Below are 24145 nucleotides of genomic sequence, written 5' to 3' on the forward strand. Positions count from 1 at the left end.
TTGATAAATGTTGCAGATAATATATATTATGTCAAAATAACGACTTATGTCGAAATAACGAGATACTTTGTTGAAATAACGACTTATGAAATAACGACTTATGTCGAAATAACGACTTGAGTCGAAATAACGAGAGAAGTTTTCTTTCTTTTTTTTTTTCTCACCTTGCGGTTCAGGGCTTCCATACTTTTCTGATAATTTTGCATTATTATTTTTTTTTTTTTTTGTGCAATATATTTTTACAAAAAATTTTGATCCGTGACCGCAATACTTTAGATGGGATTTTGATCCCATAAGAGACTCCTCTCAAACAGTGTTGCGCCGCGCTCCGAACGTTGTGTAAGCGACATACACTGATATTGCGGTATATTAAAAATTCATATTATAACAAAAATAAAAAACGGTATTCGGTATGAACCGGTATACCACCCAGCATCTGGTAAAACCCAAGAAATTCATTTTAATTGAATTGTCAAAATTCAATGTATTATTCTTGTTTTTTCTTGCCACTTATAGGCCTGAAATCAAATCTGTCATCTATGAAGAAGATAAACAGAAACCTGCCTGTCAAATGAGTGTGTATGAGGAGAAAGAGGAGGAAGCGTCTGTTCACACTCACAGAGCAGCATCTTCAGGATTCAGCTATGTGTCTATGAAGAGTAACAACTCGATGTATCATCCTCCTGATCTCAGTGATGGACCATCTCCAGGATTCAGCTGTGTGTCTATGAAGAGTAACAACTCCATGATTATTCCCCCGACGTTCAGTGATGGACCATCTTCAGGATTCAGCTGTGTGTCTATGAAGAGTAACAACTCGATGTATCATCCCCCTGATCTCAGTGATGGACCATCTCCAGGATTCAGCTGTGTGTCTATGAAGAGTAACAACTCCATGATTATTCCCCCGACATTCAGTGATGGACCATCTTCAGGATTCAGCTATGTGTCTATGAAGAGTAACAACTCGATGTATCATCCCCCTGATCTCAGTGATGGACCATCTTCAGGATTCAGCTGTGTGTCTATGAAGAGTAACAACTCCATGATTATTCCCCCGACGTTCAGTGATGGACCATCTTCAGGATTCAGCTGTGTGTCTATGAAGAGTAACAACTCGATGTATCATCCCCCTGATCTCAGTGATGGACCATCTCCAGGATTCAGCTGTGTGTCTATGAAGAGTAACAACTCCATGATTATTCCCCCGACATTCAGTGATGGACCATCTTCAGGATTCAGCTGTGTGTCTATGAAGAGTAACAACTCGATGTATCATCCCCCTGATCTCAGTGATGGACCATCTTCAGGATTCAGCTGTGTGTCTATGAAGAGTAACAACTCCATGATTATTCCCCCGACATTCAGTGATGGACCATCTTCAGGATTCAGCTGTGTGTCCATGAAGAGTAACAACTCCATGATTATTCCCCCGACGTTCAGTGATGGACCATCTCCAGGATTCAGCTGTGTGTCTATGAAGAGTAACAACTCCATGATTATTCCCCCGACATTCAGTGATGGACCATCTTCAGGATTCAGCTGTGTGTCCATGAAGAGTAACAACTCCATGATTATTCCCCCGACGTTCAGTGATGGACCATCTCCAGGATTCAGCTGTGTGTCTATGAAGAGTAACAACTCCATGATTATTCCTCCGACGTTCAGTGATGGACCATCTCCAGGATTCAGCTGTGTGTCCATGAAGAGTAACAACTCCATGATTATTCCCCCGACGTTCAATGAAGGACCCCCTGACTCTGTGTGAGTATCATTCACTATCTTTTAGAGCTGCACGATTCTGAATATACAACTTAAAAAACAAAACATGTCATTTACTAGAATACTAGAGAAAACATGACAAATTTCTGAGTAAAAAGCTTTTCTAATGTGAAAAACTATAGAGCGGGGCTTGGCCTTATCCACTGATAAAAATTCAACCAATAACCAGGTTATTTTGGTGAATGGAAACAGGGTATTGGGATCTGAAGAGATGAAAATCCTGTTTTGCTCCTGTTTTCTCTATATTTGCTGTGCGTTTGTGTGGGTTTTATATGACAGGTGGTTGGCTATGACCTCGGTCAGGGTAGACTGTCATTTCCAGTGGCCCATACGACTGTCATTAAAAATCAGTGGTAAAACGTGAGGAAATGCTATATATTTTTTTTATATATATATAGCTGGCAAAGTTTAAGTATAATGAAATACACGGACACCTTATTTTTGTCCTTTCAAAAGTAACTGAATGCCCTACTACATACATTAGCCTACAGTAATCATAATTGTATTTAAAGGGGTGGTTCAGGATTTTGGACATCGGACCTCATTTACAAGTTAGCCTGGGTGTTATTTATCAGTGGAGACAGTTTTAAAAAAAAATCACCCAGTCCTCCCAGTTGCATAGTTCGCCGGTGCTAGGCTAGCGCGAGTCAACGGTAACTGCTAGCCTGCCATTAAAACTGTTTTACCCACTCCACAGTACACCAAAAGCAAATAAATTATAACGCCAGACTATCGAAGTAAATGTCTGTTGAGAGAATAATGTTAGAAATCAAACTACTCTACCATCTCAATGATCACATTACATTTACAGGAACTAGTTTCTCAGCAGCGGTGGAATTTTACTTTGCTCCGGTTAGTACTGCGCCGAAAAGTAAACACAGAACAGAAGCGCAGTACAGTCGGGACGTCTAGCTAGCTAGTAGTAGTCTCGGTTGCCTAGGTAACTTAATATCACTCTGCCGCTGCTGTAGACTGTGCTAATAAATACAGGGAACAAAGTATAACTATTGCAATGCGATGAAAGGGTAGTTTGATTTCTAACATTATTCTCTCAACATACATTTACATCGATAGTCTGGCGTTATAATTTATTTGCTTTTGGTGTAGTGTGGAGTGGGTAAAACTGTTTTAATGGCAGGCTAGCAGTTACCGTTGACACGCGCTAGCCTAGCACCGGCGAACTATGCAACTGGAAGGACTGGGTGAACATTTTTGAAAACTGTCTCCACTGATAAATAACACCCAGGCTAACTTGTAAATGAGGTCCGATGTCCAAAATCCTGAACCACCCCTTTAAAACATGTAAATTGTTTATATACACACTATAAATGCATATATTTGAAAATAATAATAATCTCTGAAGCGATAGAAAAGTCCTCGGGACCGCATGACTCACAAGACGCAAACCTGCATTGGTGTACAAGGCCGAAGTCCACCATTTTTGGTTGCTACACACACATAGTTTAGATGTGTCCGTGGTTGATGGCCAACCAACCGCCCACAGTCAGAGTCTAGCTCTGGCAGCATCGCGGGGAAAGATGCACTGGAACTTTTGCACCGGTGTATGTCGCTTTAATAATGATCGGAGCGCGGCGCGACACTGTTTGAGAGGGTCCTTTTTCACTGTTGCACTGTGGTGATCCACGTGTTACCAGAGAATGTCTAATAGGAAGAGAATTGGCACTCTCTGCTTACTTCCGGTTTCTGGACTGGCTGCAGTAACACGTCTCTGTCCATGCGGGGGCGCTCGCAGGCGAGTGCAGAATGAATGGAGGTCTATGGCGAAAAACCCTCAAAATCCACTTTTCTCAGGATATAATTTTTTGTCTAGTAATTTGAATGTTGTATTCGAAAGGAGATGCAAAGAAATTACACATTGCTGGGTGTTAGATTTTTTAGAGTCACTTATTTGGTTTAAAAAGTCTTTTAAAATGTCAATGACGTCAGAATGCTGACGTCATTAGCAGAATGCTAGCGTGTTATGGGCAACAACAACTCAACCTGTAAGAAATCGAAAAGAAATAAGTACTCGTTCATTCAACTTTCGACCTATAACCCATGTTGAACTTGCAAAACTAACAATAAAATCTGAGATTTCTCAACGGGAATCGGGTGAAAGAGACACATTTAGCCGTCTAGCCCCATAGACTCCCATTCAGTCTGCACTCGCCCGCGATCACCTCCAGTGGAATTCTAATGGACCTGCAACCAAGATCGATACAATGGGGCTAATAGGAAGTGCCAAGGCTCTCCGTAGACGGGCTCTGGTGTTACTAAGCGTGACTTTGAAGGTGGATAGGTTAAACTATAGCCTAATTGATAGCTGTCAAATTATATTACAGTGTTTCCCATACATTGGTTCACAATATCAACACAGCCTTTTGGAAAATCTATTTGTGGTTGGCATTGACATCGTTGAATAAACATGAGCACTGAACGTTTCAAAATCAAAATGCGGTGCGGGGGTTTTTATATGAATTTATCTGAAGTGAACTGACGATCTTTAGAAAAGTTTCTTTGTTATTACGATTGAATCTTTCTTTATCTTTCCTGATAAAGCAGCGTTTATGAGCGCTACTGCTTTGTGTACAGCCGTTACCGGGGAAACCGCTATTTCTGCCGCTCCTAAAGCGCCTCCTGCTGGCACCTCTTTGTAAACAGTCTTGCAAACGTGTATTAATAATGTGGATTTTTTTCTACAATATTCACTCATGACAGTAAAATAGGGCATTCTAAGTCAATCGACTGCAGTATTTCCTCTCTCACTCAGTGAAAAATGTGTTTTACACCCAGTCATGCTTGGAAAAAAAAAATACCGTCATATACCGTGAAACCGGTGTAATTTAGAAAAATACCGTGATGTGGATTTTTGGTCATACCGCCCAGCACTAACGTGGTGTCATGAATAATTAAAGCTGCAGTCGGCAAGTCTGGCAGATTGAGTGGACTTAGCCAAAATTTTGAATGTTTACAACTCTCATGCCCCTCCCCCACTACCAACGAGCACCCGCCCATCGTCAGTGCGTGTGTACCTGATTTTCTGTGAACGCGTCCGTCTCTTCAGCATCGATCAACACCATGGACTCTGAGGTAGGCTGCCCTGGCTAATCTATCCATAGATAGCAATAACCGAGGAATTGGAAGCTTGTTAGTAGATTTTCTCTCCGCCATCACGCTTCGTACAATCTTCAGGCGAACTTCAGGCGTGTCGTGTGCATGTGATATTATAACTTGCGCGTCTGCGCGAGGGAGAGGGGATCTGTCTGAGGCGTGTGCACGACCTGTGATTGACAGTCAGATCTCACACCCCCCTGCGCTGATTGGACCCGATGAGACGGGAGCGGTGGATTTTTGCAAAACAAATAACACGCTCCAGGTGGAGTTAGAAGCTCGTTTTTTTTTCTAAAACCACATTATTTATGTTGTTCTGTCGGATTATAGTGTCAATTTCACTGAATTTGATCAAAAAAATGTTGCCGACGGCAGCTTTAAGAGCAAGTGTCTTCTCATTGGATAAGAAAACTCAGTCACATGAATAATTATGAGACACCGATGAGTCATCAAAGTACTATAGTGCTCTGAAGATGAAGACACGATGAAGAATTTAAACCCGGGAAAAAAACTAAAATTTAACCATTTTCCCCCTACTATTAAATCTAACAGATGCTAACATTGTCTTCAATGGTGTTCAACACACATACCTCTGTTAAAATCTCAGAAAATTTGGTTTAGGGTTTCATGACCCTTTAAGACCTGATGGACAGATCTGATATGACACCATATATTTCCCCAACTGTTTACTTTCACCTAAGACATAACCGACTGTCTTTACATTAATATGAGTACTTGATCATGTAGAGGCACAATAAGACGAGTGTGCGTCTTATTGTGCTTGAAGAATTTAACATTGCTTGAACGTTTAAACTGCCTAGACTTAAAAATACATGCAAATATAGATTTTTTGTAACGATGCAGTACTGACACAATCGGGCCAGTGAGATTTCCATCTACTGTCCCGAGTTCTCAGGAAGAGACATGGGCTTACAAAAGCAAAGCAACTGAAGAATTAGTGTTAAAATGTGTCCTCAACATTACAACCACAACCTTTTGTTTATAGCTCTTAAATTGCATTAATAGCAAATATTTTTCTGGATTCAGAAATGATCTGAAATATATCTCTGTTTTTCCTCAGTATCATCAGCAGGAAGAGAAAGATGGCAGCATCTCCAGTATCCAGATGTGTGTCTATGAAGAGTAAGATATCCATGATTCACCCCACTGATCTCTGTAATGAAGCCGTGCCCTTTGACCCTGAGTGAGTATATTCATCTACACTTAAAAATGTATTAATTATCTTTATTTAATTTAATTTAGGAACGTTTTTATACTTGATGTAATTTACTTCATTCAAATGAAGTAATTTTCATTGGGTCAACACAATTTAGTTAGATTACATCAACTTTATTAGGTTTGTCAAACTAAATCTTCTTACATCATTCAATTTTATTTTGTTGATGCTATTAAACTTAATCAATTTACTATTATTTAATTGTCTTAGTTTGGTCTAACTTATATTGTTTTATTAATTAACTGTTATTTAATTAATTGACTTATATTGGTCTAATTTGAAGATCTAGTATAACTGTAATGAAATTGACACTTTTAGGAATTATGTAATTTTTATTACTTTAGAATCTATAATACAGAAAAAAAGTGGCCTGAAAATATCTGACTATATCAGTACATGACATGAATCAAAGAAATATGCCTAATAATTAGCCTATAGGTTCATATAGAGCTCAAATAAATACATATTGTTTAAAAGCATTACATATGAATACTTGTATTATATTAACTTAAAAGGAAAGTTTAATATTACTTGTCAATTAATATAATAATTATATGAATTAGGGCTGGGCGATAGGGAAAAAATGTAATCTCGATATTTTTTTTTTTCCATATTGATCGATAACGATATATGTTTCGATATATAAATTGTTAATAATAATAATAATAATAATACGTTTTATTTATATAGCGCCTTTCCAGGGCTCAAGGATGCTTTACAATAAACAAACAACAATAAAGGCAATTGACAAAGACAGCACACAAAACAACAGTAGGTAGGTGAGAATGTAAGTACAGTAAATGAAAAATGGGTAGATGGGCGGCAACCAGCAGAATACAAACAGATATAACTTAAAAAAAATATATAAAAAAACCCCGAATTATGACATTCAGAAAATAGGTGAGTTTTGAGCATGGATTTGAATTCAGAAATAGTGTTAACAGAACAGAGTGATCGGGGGAGAGAGTTCCACATTTTGGGTGCAACAACACTGATTGATCTGCCCCCCATTGAAGCAAGGCGATGCCGAGGGACGACGAGAAGGCTGGAATCAGATGATCGTAAAGTGTGGCTAGGGGTGTAGGGGAGGAGCAGGTTACAGAGATAGGGGGGAGCCAAGCCGTGCAGAGACTTAAAAGTGAGAAGGAGAATTTTGAATTTGATACGGTAAGCCATAGGAAGCCAGTGAAGATCATGCAGAATTGGGGTAATGTGCAGAGCGCTTGGTGTGGGTGAGTATTCTGGCAGCAGAGTTTTGAATGTATTGTAATTTGGAAATGGAGCTAGCAGATAGGCCAATGAAAAGTGCATTGCAGTAATTAAGACGTGATGTAACAAATGCATGGATGACAGTTTCAGCGTCTGAGATACTGATAAAGGGACGGAGCTGAGCGATACGACGTAGATGAAAGAATGCTGATTTAGGGATAGAATTAATGTGAGACTGGAAAGATAGAGAGGAGTCAAAAATTACACCAAGATTTTTAACAGTACTAGATGGTTTGATATGAGAGCCAGCGATCTCACAGGTGAAGTTGGTAGGAATTTTATTAGTGAGTGACGGAGGTCCAGTGAAAATAATCTCAGTTTTGTCCATGTTAAGTTTTAGAAAATTTGAATTAAGCCGATCTTTTATTTCATGTACACAAGCGGAGATTTTGTCAGTTGTGATAGATAAAATCAATGTACAGGTAGTATATAATTGAATGTCGTCAGCGTAGAAATGATAATTAAAACCGTTAATGCTGCCAGCTTTAACAGAGTATCCCAACAATGACTGAAGCCACAACAACTAGAAGGTTCGATGATTACATTTTAAAGTATAGTTTATTAAAGGTGCTGTATGTAGGATCCAGCGGCCTCTAGCGGTGATGTTTCAGATTGCAACAACAGCGCTCGTGCTCGTGAAAAGCAATAAAGTTACAACTGTAGTCTTTCACATCAGATAACGTTAGCAAATGGTCGGCGTTAGCTGGCGAACTAATGATGTCTAACTTGAGCCAACTAAAGCACAAAATCACAATATATTTTACATGCTTTGAAGGATTGTTAGCTTACCTGTCCAAAAGGATGAAAGCCAACTCAAGGTCTGTTTTTATACCTAAAACAAAGCTGAGGTCTCTCCATAATTCAAACGCTCTGCCAATGTTGATCCGTGTTTTCGTCCTGAGTCGATCCGATTGACGTTTGGCCTGACGAGCTTCAGCAGATAAAAAATTTTTTATTTTTTTTTATTTTTTTTTGGAGTTTGTGTTGGAGTCTGTGTTGTGCTGGAGGCAGGTCGTTTTTTGGTGTTATAAGACTCCATGTCGTTAGCTGCAGTGCCGTCGCAATAGACTGTATATATAAAACGGAGAGGCTCGGGAGCGCGCATGCACGTCACATCCGGTAGATTTCGCAGAAAATCCGACCCGGAGACTTCACATAAAAATAGGAATACTGGCCTTCAGAGGTAATAGCAAAACGCGAAAAGTGGATCATTGTAATGTGTGATTACAACCCCTTCACAGACGGGCAATAAAAAAAGGATTCATTTTATAAAAAAAGTTACATACAGCACCTTTAACAAAAACAGATTACACATTTGGCATTAAAATATTAAGACAACTTCCTAAAATAAATAAAAAACCAAAGGTTGTGATATAAGGAGGTAAATGAGATTAAATGTGCAAAATGTAAACAAAACTATTGTAAACAACATTTGTAACACACTTACAGTTTGTTTGTTTTTAGAGGTAGCTTAAATGTGCAAAATGTAAAAATAACACTATACAACTAGAAGTGCAAACAATTTGTAAAACTGGGGGGTGTAAAAAAAAATCTTGCATCAAAATAAGTGTATTGTGATTGTGAAAACATTTTAGTAACTAAACAGAATTTTATTAGGTTTAGTGACAACATGTTACAATGTTTACATGGTACAATTTCTGGTAAGCTTAAGTTTTAAGCTCAAGTAAAAATAAGTTTTCTATTATTGCTTGACACGAATTTCACGATTTCAATTCAGTTAAATTCTTGTGATTTACTTAAATATTAACTCACTTCAGATTTACTTCAAATATTAACTAAAAAAAAAAAATCTCACCTAATGCTGTAAACATACAGATAGCCCTATCAGCTGGTAGAGGTTAAAAATATCTCAATTTAAATATAATGTGTTTTTTATTATAACATCTTTATTTAATGATATAAGTCAAAATATAATAAATATGTAATATAGTACACATATTTAGCAAAATACTCTATAGTTCTTTTTTCTTGGCAACTAACCTGCTAGGCTATATATTTTGGTCATTAAATGGCTTCCTGAGGTAATCGTTATGTGACAATTGTTCTCCAGCTGTTTTACCTCTTTCCACGGTTCCACACGATTTGTCGTCCTCGTGTCGAGTTTGCTTTGCGAAGTGCAGTAGGAAATGGACTTTGTACTTTGACGTGCACATTAAAAGCTGCACGCTGATTGGCTGTTGTCGCATATTTCTGCTGTGCGATTGGCTCTTACATTAATCCATATTGAGTAAAAATGTCCAGAGCTCATCATCGTTATCGACACAAATTTTATCACGATTCGATATGATTTTTTTTATCGGCCCAGCCCTAATATGAAGATATTATATGAATTAAAAGTAATTATATTTCATATAATATAAACATAGTTTCACTATAAACTGCTTTAATTTGGAGCGAGAGATACAGGGGGGGATACAGATACTTTATCGCATCAGATACATGTCACTTTACTCACAGCTGATTGGTCCAGTTTGGGTTTGCTATCTCTAACCCAGAATAAAACCTGCGCCGTACCCCTTTTTTCCCGTACCCATGCTAACAGGTTATAGCGTTCGCACTGCACACGGATGTGGTTCCACAATGCGTTCCAGGAGCGGTGCGTCTGCAGCAATCATTTCCACACAGATTCTATTTTTGCTGCGCTGCACGCGCTGAATTTAAGTGACGGTGCATGGTTTGTGGTCAAAATGAACATAGATTGACATGAAAATGTAATTAAATGCATTTAATTAAATGATACTACTATTTTTCACAGTCATTTTTTTACTTTAAGCCCGGGGTAAAGCAAAGAAAAGCAAAACACCTACCATGAGTTGCAAAAATAACTAATGCGGTTAAATTTTTTATTTTGAAATACACTACGCAGTTTGTTATATTATGTGTGGACAAGGGCCTTGCATCTCCTGAAAGTGATAATCACGTGATAGGCTGGTGGTCCGAGAACTACACTGAACAAGAAAGCTGCACAATGGATGACACTCGTTGTTGAAGTGGAGAAACACAGTTCTGTACGACCCATGGGACTTTTTATATAAAGATTTAAATGCTAAAGAAAAAAGTACTTGTTATATTTAATAAATAATCTTTAAATCTCACTCTGGGATCTGTGGTCCCATCCCCCCAACAAGGGCAAGAAGGGTCTTGGTTACTACGATCAGATAAGTTGGTTTTATTGCTGTTAAAAATGTGGTTACGTGGAAAAAACAGAGGCCATAGGAAAGACCCACAGCCCTTAAAACAGACATTTTCTGCATCAATTTATGGACGAACTGATCTATAAATGAACATGCACCCCAGGACACTGTGTGAATGATTTACTGTCTTGTGTACTAGTATGTCTTTGATACTACAGTATGTATTTTATGATACAACCAACGGTCAATGTAACCCCACCGGTATCGTGTCTCCTATCTAATTAATCATCATTTAATGACTGACACTTTAGTGTACACCACCTTCTCTTAGAATGCAGTGTGTGTTTGTTATATCTATCTGAGTATGAATGGACACAAACAACAAGGCCTATGTCTAACCACACTTGAGATAGAGTCATAAATCCTCCCAACAGAGGAATATCCCGCTTGGAAATTCCCCCTTTCCTATTCGTTGAGCCATCCCTGAAAGGTGGGACCTTTCTCAGGCTTTAAATTGTCTCTACACAAGCCCTCCCTCTCTCTTTTCTTCTGGCCTTCACTGCTGCTTCTGTGATGTCTGTGGGGACCGGACCCCGGCAGGCCGTGACCACCGCCTGCTATGCCTTCACTCTCCCAACAGAGTCAGACTGTATTTTCTTCAATCCAACTTAGAAGGAAACTGCAACTTTACCATCACTGAATGGGCAACCCTTTAACTCTTCCAACTTCCTCACTCCTTGGTTGTTGCCTCTCCGGTCCAGGGCCGGCAGGTCACAATCTGCATGTGTTCAGCCATTTGCTCATGGAGAGAGAGAAAATCTTCAACCAGAACAGAGTCGAACTAACCATGCAAGTTCATCATATCTTCTTAATCCAATGGAGAAGAAAACAATTGCAACTTCAACATTTGACACTCACAGAACCATTAACATCCTTTTCCAAGATCTTCAAGAATTGTTTCCACTGCAAAGGCCATGCAAGTATACATTTAATGAGGTTCTCTGGAAATTATAAGCTGATGGTTCTTTTGATAGTTAAATGGATCTTTTCCATAGTTCCATTTCCTGCTTCCGGTTTCATTCTGTCACTCACCATTTTACCTATGTATGTATGTATGTATGTATGTATGTATGTGTGTTTAGATTAGTTATGTTTGTGATTTAGTTAATACAACATGTGCACAATACGTATTTGGTTCTGATTCTCAGAAGTTTATTTTACGATCTTGATCTTGTTACATGCTCTAAGCGCCGTACATGCTAAGAAATAATTATTTTTCTGTGGCCATGAAAAATACGCTTTTCTTAGAATAAAAGAATAATCAAAAGAGTTTGTTGGACGAACTAATTGATTGTAATATTAATTTAGTTACATCAAGTTAATCCAATTAACTGACCCAAATATTCATAATTAATCATAACGAGTTATGAGTTATTATTAATTATTCCCCATTGAGCTAACTCGTTACAAACTTTTGGATTTGAAAAAAAGAAAAAAGAACAAATATTGTTTGTGGTATACAGCGGATCAGTTGCACACTGGCATATGTGAAAGCACATGAGCACGTGCTTCTCCTGCACCGCCAACAGACTGCAACACAAACTGCATACACACTGCAAACAGAGTATGTGTGAAACCGGCGTAAGTTACCATGGTGATGAACACGGCTAAAAACCAATCCATCTTTTTGAGCCCGAAAAAACAGAGTTTGCTTAAACTAATCTTGAACTTACCTGGGTGTAACTGAAACTGGCTTTGTGCAACAGGCCACAGGAGTAGCATCTTTGCCCAGCCCTTCACTATGAACAAGGTTTGTTAACTATAGCCTCCTTTTAACTCAGATAATTAGAAGAATATGGTATACAGGATAATTATGAATTACAAGTATGGTGCTCATGCTGGCAACAAAAGATGGCTGCTATTTAAAGAGGAATATATTTTGGTTATTGACATCTTAGTTGTCACAGTGATTTTAATTACTTTACACAATTACACAAACAGAAAAGAAAGAGAGAGCAGATCACACAAACAGTTAACCTTTGAGACCTTAACCTTAAAGCGGGGGCAAACAATCTTAAACGCATCTAAATATCGATAGAAATAATACTTGCATGGATATTTGTTGCTGAGCAAGAATGAGTGTGTGTGTGTGAGATGGTCCTCGGTGTGTCCGTGAGTCATTCTCAGGAAGTTTAAAAGGTTTACTTGAACCCGAAGGTAGAAATGAATGAGCACAAAATATTTCTTTTCTTAAATTTAACTTCATTTATTTTACTTAACTTCATTTATAATTAAATCTCTATTTAATAAACGTCATGCAAGTTTATATAAGTGTCTCTATAATAAACACACATAAGTGAGCAGAGACATCTAGACAAGTACCTGACACTGATATTAAAATGTCAGTCTTCGCAGTTTCCACAATTTGGCTCTGTTTATTAATTTTATAATTTAATTTTTTCATCAAATTCCATCCATGTTGAAATTAAATGAAAGCATGCGAATAAGAAGCGTTAGTATAATACAATATCGGCAATCATTGACATTCGCATTTGATGGTATTAGATTTCTCAGAGGACCGTTCAGTTTGCTGAAAAACAGTAGGTAATTTTCCCTGGAATTTTTTGGAAGGTTGTGTGAGAAAAACACAGACATGGCAGATTCAGACTGGATTAGAAAGTAAAGTACATCTGTGAAACACAAATTTCTTATGCATCTCTCTATCATTTTGGATGTCCATTTACACACAAGCAGGGGCGGAGTGGGACCAAAAAATCTAGCCGCTGTATTAGAAACACCCTCACAGCAGCATTAGTTTTTTGTAATTTGATACAAAGGTAATATAATATAAAGTATAGTGTTATAAATGTAAATACATATTTTTAAACATGAAAATAGAAAAAACTTTGCAGGATTTACGATGCTGATGATGACCGTTAAAACGTGCCTAGTTGTGACATTAGGTGCTTTAGCTTATTTCACCTGTAGTGTCTTTGCACGTTGATGCCTGGAACATGTCCGTTATTTTGGAGCATTTCGCTGCCTCCTCCTGCATATTTTTTTTCCTTTTGAGTCTGACCTTCTCAGCGACACCTTTCCCTTTTCTTTTTTGCCTTTCCATCATTTAGACTCACATACTAGCCTATCTGTTAGACTTCCAAAACATGACAAGGAAAAAAAGAAGTGTTCGATGGCTTTACGTCATAGGCCGACAGCCAGGCTATACCATTTGGGGAGGGGCCGCTTACTGATCCCCCTCTATTTTTGAAAATCATAGACATGGTTGGACCTGCACTTTCTTAGTGCTTTGCTTACTGATTAGCCTGTGTTTCTATGGAAATAAGAGGCTGCTGCGGCCCGGCGTACGGGTTGAGCAGAGAGGCTGCACAGTTTGACCAGCGGGCAGCAGCCGCGCACCAGGCCGCCGGATGGTGTTGCAAAGAACTTGCAGTGTATAACTATTATCAGACCGCCCTCGCGGCCTCGAAACACTACCGGCCCACCGGGAAAACTCCCGACTCTCCCGTTTGCCAATCCGCCCCTGTACAGAAGCGACACACTGGATTTTTGTTACATAGGTTTTCTGTATTGAGAGTACTCCTTTAAATAACAGATCTTTATCTGCCCCCAAATAAATTCCTGCTGTGCATCATAAACCTACAGCAGTGTTTCTGAACTATGGACTCCCTCTCCCTTATCTGACACATCCAATTCAGGTACTGAAGTTTCCTCTAACGAGCTGATGACAAGCACGCCTGCATGTACTAAAGTATTTAGCAAGGAGACTATCGCTGTGCTGAAGTAAGGTATAGTCTTAATGGTGTTTGGGCAGTCGTCAACCAAACCACAGGCTCTACTCTTCAGCACAGTAGTAACCCCAAAAACTCACACATACCAGAAAACCTTTGAAATTCCAAAATAATACAACATTAAACACTAACAGATCTCCCCCACATTAATATTGTGTAAACCTCTTGAAAGAACACCTAATTTTAACATTTACTCTCCTCTAAAAGTCAGAAGCAAAGCATGCTGGGAACTAGAAATATGTTGTAACCACTGATTGTAACTCATTCTGTGAATATGTGAGTGCAATACATTCACATTTATATGGGAACATGTATGTGCAATATATGTACATAATAAAGGATGAAACGTTATGAATATTACAATTAGTAGTAGTGCTATTTTTGTCTTCATTTCTAAATATTTTATATGTATAAATATATACATACATGGCCAATGGATATATTGCAGTATATTGAAAAATATAATATATCATTTTGTAATATATCGCATTGTATTTTGTAGTATATTGCCATATGTTTTTGTTCCGTAAGCAGGGAGACATACAAGTTGTACAATATTGGAGGGGAACAGAACCTTGAGGAACTTTATGTCTGGAAATCAACTGGCAACAATTGATTTATTATATGTAAAAGAGGTTTATTAATCAAACACTTCTTTATCATTGTGGCTGTGGTATGATTTTAAATAACATTGTTCAATATTAAAGACTGACACTGATAACTGACTTTGATAAATGTCTTTTCTGTTTGTCTCTCAATGTGTTTTCAGTGGTGGGAGATCTGACCAGATCAGATATGTGTCCTGTCAGACCAGCACATCCTCCTCCAGTCAGAACCACATCAGTCATCATGACACAGAGCCACCTCTGCAGCTCGATTCTCACCAACCCGTACATGATGATCTTCAGAGAGTCAAAGACCAGCACAAAACCAGCATGAAGAACAGATATGAGAGGGTTTTTGAGGGAATCAAACTACAAGAGAATCAAACCCTCCTGAACAGGATTTACACACAGCTGTACGTCATAGAGGGAGAGAGTGAAGGAGTGAATGAAGAGCATGAGGTGCTACAGATGGAGAAAAGTTACAAGACACTCCAAGACACTCCAATCCACTGCAATGACATCTTTGATCCTTCACCTGGATTTGAGGAGAAGAGAAGAGAGAAGAAAGACAAAATCAAGACTGTTCTTACTAAAGGCATCGCTGGAATTGGAAAAACCGTCTCTGTGCAGAAGTTCATTCTGGACTGGGCAGAGGGAAAAGCCAATCAGGATGTAGATTTCATGTTTGTGCTTCCATTTAGAGAGCTGAACTTGATTAAAGATCATCAGTACAGTCTTCACAGACTTCTGCTGGACTTTCATCCTGAACTTCAAGATCTGGACTCAGAGATGTATGATGAATGTACAGTTGTGTTCATCTTTGATGGTCTGGATGAAAGCAGATTGACACTGAAGTTTTCAGACAGTGTGAAAGTTTCTGATGTGACTGAGTCTTCATCTGTGGGTGTGTTGATGTCAAACCTCATGAAAGGAGATCTGCTTCCCTCTGCTCTCATCTGGATCACCACCAGACCAGCAGCAGCCAATCAGATCCCCTCTAACTACATCAACCGTGTGACAGAAATTCAGGGATTCAATGACCCTCAGAAGGAGGAATATTTCAGGAAGAGAATCAGTGATGAGCATCAAGCCAGCAGAATCATCTCACACATCAGAAAAGCAAGAAGCCTCCACATCATGTGTCACATACCCGTCTTCTGCTGGATCTCAGCCACTGTGCTTCAAGACATCCTGAAACAAGATCTCAGTGCAGAAATCCCTCAAACTCTGACTGAAATGTACATACACTTCCTCCTCATTCAAACTCATATGAGGAACCAGAAGTATGAAGAGAGAGATCCAGAGAAACTCCTGCAGTCCAACAGAGACGTGATTGTGAAACTTGCTAAACTGGCTTTCAATCAGTTGATGAAGGGCAATGTGATGTTCTATGAGGATGACCTGAGAGAGAGCGGCATAGATGTCACGGACGCCTCAGTGTATTCTGGGATTTGCACTGAGATCTTCAGAGAGGAATCTGTGATTTATCATAAGAAGGTTTACAGCTTTGTTCATCTGAGCTTTCAGGAGTTTTTTGCAGCACTGTATGTGTATTTCTGCTTTTTACACAAGAACAGTGAAGTTCTGAAAATGTTCCTCACAGGAAAGTCCAGAACTCAGTGTGGGAATGTTCCTCTGGATGTGTTTCTGAAGGGAGCAATGAATAAAGCCTTGAAAAGTGAAAATGGACACCTGGATCTTTTACTTCGTTTTCTTCATGGCATCTCACTGGAGTCCAACCAGAGACTCTTACAGGATGTGCTGATTCACACAGAGAACAACCCAGAGAGCATCAAGAAAATAATCCAAAACCTAAAACGAGGTCAAAAAAACAATGTCAGTCCTGAAAGATGGATGAATCTGTCACACTGCTTGATTGAGATGAAGGATCATTCTGTTGTTATAGAAATGCAGACATTTTTAAACTCTGAAACAAAAACAAAAAGTCTTTCTCTTGCACAATGCTCAACATTGGCCAACATGATCCTGATGTCAGAGGAGGTCATGGATGAGTTAGACTTTATGAAGTACAAATTCAAATCAAAAGAGGGGAAATGGAGACTGTTACCTGCTGTGAGGAACTGCAGAAAAGCTCTGTAAGTGTGAAAATATGAACATACAGTATTTATATTTGGGTCAATGATATGACGTGCATAGCCGACCTGGGAGAGTGACCTTTGTCGACCTCCTTCATCATGGCCAGGTTCAGCCAGAGCGTCCACGTTAGTGCACGTTAGTAATGGTCTGCCCAAGGGATTATTTTTATTATTTATTATTTATATTATTTTATTATCTGCATAATCATATATAAGATGTATTGACATATAAGTTCAGCTACATAATTAAGTCTTGCAATCTTTTGGGGACACAAGCTCACCAATAATGAACATGCCTTTTAATCAGAGTACTCCCTGTTTTCAGATTTGCAGACTGTAAACTCACTGATCAGCACTGTGAAATAGTGGCTTCAGCTTTACAATCATCAAACTCCCCCCTGATAGAGCTGGACCTGAGTAACAATGACCTGCAAGATTCAGGAGTAGAGCTGCTCTGTGCTGGACTCAAGAGTCCAAACTGTGAACTCAACATACTGAGGTTTGACTTTTTTTCTTATCAGTTCATCATACAGATAAGTATTTGAAACTGTTAAAGGGATAGTTCGCCCAAAAATGATATTTAGCCCATAATTTACTCACCCTCAAGCCGTTCGAGATGTATATGTCAATCTTTTTTCAGACGAACACATTTTCAGTTATTTTAGAAAATGTCTTAGATGTTTCAGTGGTTATAATGTGAAGCAATGGGGTCCAGCTCGTTGAAGTCCGCAAATGAGCATGCATCCTCCACAAAAGTAATCCATCCGGCTCCAGGGGGATAAACTAAGGCCTTCTGAGGGTAATCCGTGCGGTTTTGTCGTAAAAATATACATATTTAAAACTTTATAAACGAAAATAACTGGCTTCCGGTCGCGGTCGACGCGCGTTCATGGAGATGGATGCTGGCATATGACGTAGGGCGTAGCGTAGGAAGCGTCGTGACGTAGAACGAACGTAGAGTTTTGTTTTGCTCTGCTCTCTGGCTGCGCTGTCACGTTCGTTCTACGTCACGACGCTTCCATCTCCATGAACGCGCGCCGACCGCCACCGGAAGCCAGTTATTTTCGTTTATAAAGTTTTAAATATGTATATTTTTACGACAAAACCGCACGGATTACCCTCAGAAGGCCTTAGTTTATCTCCCTGGAGCCGGATGGATTACTTTTGTGGAGGATGCGTGCACATTTGCAGACTTCAACGAGCTGGACCCCATAGCCTCACACTATAACCACTGAAACATCTAAGACATTTTCTAAAATAACTGAAAATGTGTTCGTCTGAAAAAAGATTGACATATGCATCTCGAACGGCTTGAGGGTGAGTAAATCATGGGGTAAATATCATTTTTGGGCGAACTATCCCTTTAAGTGTCTTGCATCGCACTTTCGTGATGTAACGCTGCTTTAACTGTCGGGAAGAAGTCTGCCGCGGAGCTCGCTTCAGCACGGGCTCGCCAAAAGTGCTAAGGGAGCGCTCGTGAGCACCCTTCTGAATCCTAAAATCACGAATGGGACACCAACGGACACGTGCATGCAGCTGCCATTGTAAGTTCACAAACCGAAAGTGCATGTGAAGTGTGCCATTTGGGACCGGGCCCATTGAGCTTCACCTATTAACAGGTTATATAATGATTTTGTCACGGCGCTCGCGTCTGGCGCGAGACAGTGTTAAAGCGAAATAGGCATTTGCTTACAGTTTTGCTTCAACAGGGCTTACAGCAATTAATTTTTTTCTGTCCAGTAGCAGCATGCATAGATATGCAGATTGCATTGTTTGTAAAGCATCATGCCTAGCATTTTCATACGGTAATGTCTTTGTCAGGTCGGTTTGCCTTTGTTTGCATGGTGCTTTGTACAATGCAATGGACGATTCAATTTAGGGGCGGATTTGCGGCGGTAAACGGGATATATCCGTAGTTTAGGCAAGGTTCGGTTACAAAGTTCATTATGAAATTGGTCAAATCATCTAAAAACAGTTAGGGATAGTTTAAAGTTGATTAATTATGAAATGAGTTAATATATAAGGATACTTAATAGCAGCAGAAGTAAGAAATCAATGTAGATGTGTGAGGGTCCAGTAAAAAAGCGTTGCTGGTAGTGAACTCGATACACCATGTCTGCAATGAGGGTGCCACACTGTGAACTCGACAAAAGATTGTGCAAATTTGTTTGTTTTTCATTTAGAAGTACGTCAGAAATATAAATTTGTGTTACACACATCGCGACGCATTCAGCGTAGAAGCTTCACCTATTATATGTTCCATTGTTTTTGTTATGTCGTGCCACACGCGTTGGCGTAGTCACAATATAGACACTAAGTGAAATAGTCATTTGGTTACGTTTTCGCTTTTCATTAGCTTAAAGGTATGTATTAGGTTAAAGGTAAGTATTTTCACCACAGTTACATTGATTAAAGGGCACCTATTATGGAATTTTGAAATTGACCTTTCGTGTAGTGTGTAACATAGATCTAAGTGAACAAAAACATCCTGCAAAGTTTGAAATATGAAAGTGCACCGTATATAAAGTTATTGTCTTTCAAAAGTAAGAGTCGACTCTGAGTCATTTTTATGAATCGTTAGAAGACCGAAGCTTTTTCTCTGACTAGATGACGTCAACTTGTCAAGTTATTTGAATACGATACGCCCACTTATTGCGCTCCAAGGCCAGGGAAAACTTGAAAACAATGTTGAAAACATCACGGCGACGAGACGCTGTGTTCTGAAGCATTTGAAGACTATCAGTGGCTACAATTCATATGCAACTATACCACAGAAGTATAGTCCGAGCCTTGTGCTTTGTTCTCGCCATTTTGAAGACGATTGCTTTACCAACTTAAATGCAATCAAACTTGGATTCGCGAGCCGGCTGATATTGAAGGAAGGTTCAGGAAGGTTCAGTTCTAAGTGTTTGCATCAACTTCCTCCTCCGTATCACAACCTGTAAGTGTTATTAATAAGTGTTGCTTTTATGTTTTATGCAGCATGCTTAATAATTATTTGGTTTGTTGTGTAAGCACCGTGTAGCTTCTAGGTCTTCAATGACAATTGTATTGAGATATGTGAAGTGTTTGTCGTTGTTTTAGGAGTTGTCTTAAAGAATAGAGTAATACCTCGTAACTGTTTTTTTTTTGTTTTTTTTTTTAAACGTTATGTTTATGCCTCGGGCTAACGCAAACAAAGACTGATTGTGCTTTTACAATATGAACTCTGGGCTATGCTCGCTAACATAACATTAAATTCCTTATCTCATTTTAAATGTTTTACTACAAACTACAAAGCAGTGGACTATAATCATTATTATAACACAATTTAATTGATAAAAGCATCATTGTACTCCGTGTTAAACAATAAGTATTATCTCTGTAAACACTGCTGCTAACATCATCGGACCAATCACCACAGATTAGCGTCACGTAAAGGCGGGGTTTTGAAAAGTGATTCACTAAACGAATCATTTGAGAATCGCGGTCAAAACAGGTAAAAATAAATGCATATTATAAGAAAACTAAAGTCTTTTTTGTCATTGCATGCATGCAAAACTGTTGTTGGGGACTTCTAAACCAATATTAGGAACATTTTAAATGCCATAATAGGTGCTCTTTAACGATAACTACCTCTTTCTACTACCGAGAGCATGAAGCAGTATTTCAACATAAACCATAAACCATAAACCAGTATTTCAAGGAAACCAAGAACTGTGTGTCTGCCCACTTAATAAAAAATATATAAATGATAAATAGTAGAATGTAGTCGTCTTAGTGCTACAATAAAAAGCATAATCAAAAGTATTGGTAAGAGGATAATGACAATGACTACTATCAAATGACAAAGAATTTAAAACTATTTGTTCAGGTGGTTGCTGTGAGTTCTTTTCTTCTCTATTAGCTTGCAACATGATATTCTGTTTGTTAACGACACACATAGTGTACATTTCTACCTTGGTAACTTTGAGCTATATTGCTCAGGCACAAATAGCTATTTAGGTCATTAGTTAAATAAACCTAAGGGTATGGCACCCAGGTACACATTGCTAAGTCAAGTGGCCAGGTACACACAAGAATAGTCCACTAGCATTAAGCCATTCTGGCAAAGCAGGCCCAGGCACACATACATAGTGAACATGTGGTTCTCGTGGCTCTTTGGAGCAGCAGAAGTACACATGACTTGGCAATAGATGTGCTTGTCTTGGGGAAAGCCTCTTGCACTAGCCGTGCACACTCCGTCACACCAACACTGGAACTGGTTCCCCCTTGATCCGTTGACTACAATGATGATTGTAGAGCAGAGCGAAACAAACGTCCGCTCGGCTTCGAAGCGAAATCTTGATGTGAGTATTGCACACAGACCCTTTATATATCCAGAATCGGGGGTGTGGTCACTAGCCAACGTGCATTGTTTCATTCATTTACCACTTGAAGGTGATTGGGCTCTCAGGCGAGATCCCAATTCATCAATAACAGACGATTAACGTTGAACATAACTGACTGATAGGGAACTTAGCATCACAATTGGATGTAAATATTTACATTGATGTTGTATGCAAACAGCTTCTTATCAGAAACATAAGGCAATGCACACAATGCTCTCAATCAATTTCTAACTACGCATATAGTTTTTAAGCTATTAATTATTTATTGTTGCCCTATTTAGATTGTCTGGCTGTAATCTCACTGATCAGTGCTGTGAAATTGTGGCTTCAACTCTACAATCATCAAAATCCCTCCTGAGACATCTGGATCTGAGTGACAATAAACTGCAGGATTCAGGAGTGAAGCTGCTGTTTGATGCGCTCTTGACTCCAAACTGTCAACTCAACACACTGAGGTATTTAACTCTACTGTGTTAAATATACATGTAGAATATAAATGTTACAGGTAATACTGACATAGTTAAAAAAATGTTTTAAGATAGGTCCATTTCATCAAAATATATTGTGTATCACTGCACTGAAAAGAAACATGTAAACAAATTTGTGATCAGAATGATTTCCAGCTCAAAAAAATAAAATAAAAATAAAATTACCCGTGACAATTGAAGACGTTTTTTAAAGAAGCCCTAGCATTTCTCTCGCATTTCACATAAAGGTGACTGGCACCATTCGTGTCTGAATCAATTTTAATATTGCATGGGGAAAATAAATCTGATTAGTTATCTGGATACAGAAGCTTCTTGATGTGTACAAATGTAAAATGTTCTGATTGGTTGATGATCTGATCTTCTTGATCTGATCACGGTGATCACATGTCAATGTCAATTGTAAACAGAGCCACAGACTCATGCACAACTATCACAAAAGCCTGTAAACGGTCACTGATGCTCAGAGAGAAACACTTTATATAAAGAACCACTACTTTTAAGCGGGATCATTTGTGGAAAGCAGGTTATTATACATCACCAATTTTGCCAAGTGAACGCATGAGCTGAATTGTACTTTAAAATTGTCAGGGGTTTTTACTTGTGAGATGATCATTTGAATTTGAGTCATTTGAATGAATATACAAGGCATTACATTAATTATCTTTGTGACAAGTCTAATAATAAACAAAATGATGAGTAAAAAATAATAACAGTACACTCATCACTATTTAAGTCATACTGTATGAAAAAAAAAAAAGTGAGCTATTGTTGCACATCAAATATCAATGTTCAGATCATTGCAAAGATCCAATTTCTCTCCAAAATGGAGTCAGTTTTAGCATTTTTGTGATAAAGGAATGAGAATCACTAATTGTCAAGTTTCGTGTGTTTTCTGACTGACCACAGCTCTGCCCAAACTTGAAAACTGCTTTATCTCTGATGAACGCAAAGGACAACTCAAATCTGTTCACTTTTTGATGTTTTATTTTCTTAAAGATGGCTTGATAGATTGGGATGGAACAGAATAGGTTGATAACCTTTAAGATACACAAACAAAACATGAATTAGTTACAAATAAATCTCAATACCACTTTCTCAAAGTAATAATAAATAAATGTTACTGAATCCTCAAACCAAACCAAATCATTGATTAACCTAAGATCTCTAATAGTTAATAATTAAAATATCAATCCCATAATTAAACTTTTATAATAATTAAACAATACACATGCTTAGAGTAACGTTACTTCTGTCAAGTTCTATGTTCACATAATAAAGTCTTCACTATTTAATTTAAATTGCATGTTACAACCAAGCAAAAGTCATATAGAAGCATGAACTCAACACAATCAAACACATTCAATCACATTCTGTCCTACCAGTTGCCTCTTTGGATGATCAGGAGCTGTGGTCATAGTATCTTTCTTCAGGAACGGGTGAGAGGGCCAACTGAGCTCTTACCAAACATTTCAATGCCATGCACTCCTTGTGGGTGCGCAGGTAAATATGGGGTGCTTCTCAATATCCCTCCTCGTCTCCTCTCTCCTCCGTCCTCCATCCTATGACCCGGAAACCAATCGAGCACAGCCATCTTGAAGGACATCTCAATTCTCTAATTGCACCGCGAGGAGTCGAGGATCGAGGACTGAGGAGGCTTCCAGAGGAGTCATGAGCGAGGATACACAGATGTATCCTTTGCGGAAGAGTTTTATCGACTAAAACGTGACGCACGTATAAATTCTCCTCCCCCTTCACATCGGTCACAATCATTTTGATTTATACTTTACTTTTGCAGTTTATATAAACCACACACCTCACATATTTCAACAGGGTATCTTTCTTTATTATTATTTATTATGAATTTCTTAAATAAACTAATTTCAACAACATGAGGGCAGATCCTCTGAGCGCTGCTGATGACGCGATGAAGTGACGCTCGAGTGATCAAGGATTCCAATGTATAAAAAAAGCTTTCATTCGATCCCTCCGTCCTCGCGTCTTTTCCTTGCAGCCTTCCCTCGCATCCTACAGGGGGCGGAGCTGAGACGCGAGGAAAGGAAGCGAGGAGAGGAAACGAGGATGCACAAATAAGAATTGAGAAGCACCCATGGTCCCAAGAGCACTTCCTAGAAGTTGGTTCCACCAACTCCGGTTGCATGGTTGCCCCCTGCAGTTTGGGAGTGCTCTGAGTATCCTGTGTGAATCTAGGCTGGAGTGCTCAGT

At 38.8% G+C, this 24145-nt stretch overlaps 1 protein-coding gene across 2 annotated transcripts in view; it reads left to right on the forward strand.

Moving 5' to 3' along the window:
* LOC311294982 (uncharacterized protein) overlaps positions 1-24145 on the forward strand; it is a 52222-nt gene that overhangs the window by 16722 nt on the left and 11355 nt on the right. For both annotated transcript variants that reach the window (XM_084416140.1, XM_084416141.1), the window contains exons 2-6: positions 517-1764; positions 5975-6097; positions 15133-17064; positions 17390-17563; positions 21716-21889. In XM_084416140.1, the coding sequence (XP_084272266.1) occupies positions 572-1764; positions 5975-6097; positions 15133-17064; positions 17390-17563; positions 21716-21889 (3596 nt within the window). In that variant the 5' untranslated portion in view covers positions 517-571. The remainder of the gene's footprint in view (positions 1-516; positions 1765-5974; positions 6098-15132; positions 17065-17389; positions 17564-21715; positions 21890-24145) is intronic.

Source organism: Rutilus rutilus (assembly GCF_951802725.1).
Source record: "Rutilus rutilus genome assembly, chromosome: 1".
Classification (NCBI taxonomy): Eukaryota; Metazoa; Chordata; class Actinopteri; order Cypriniformes; family Leuciscidae; genus Rutilus; species Rutilus rutilus.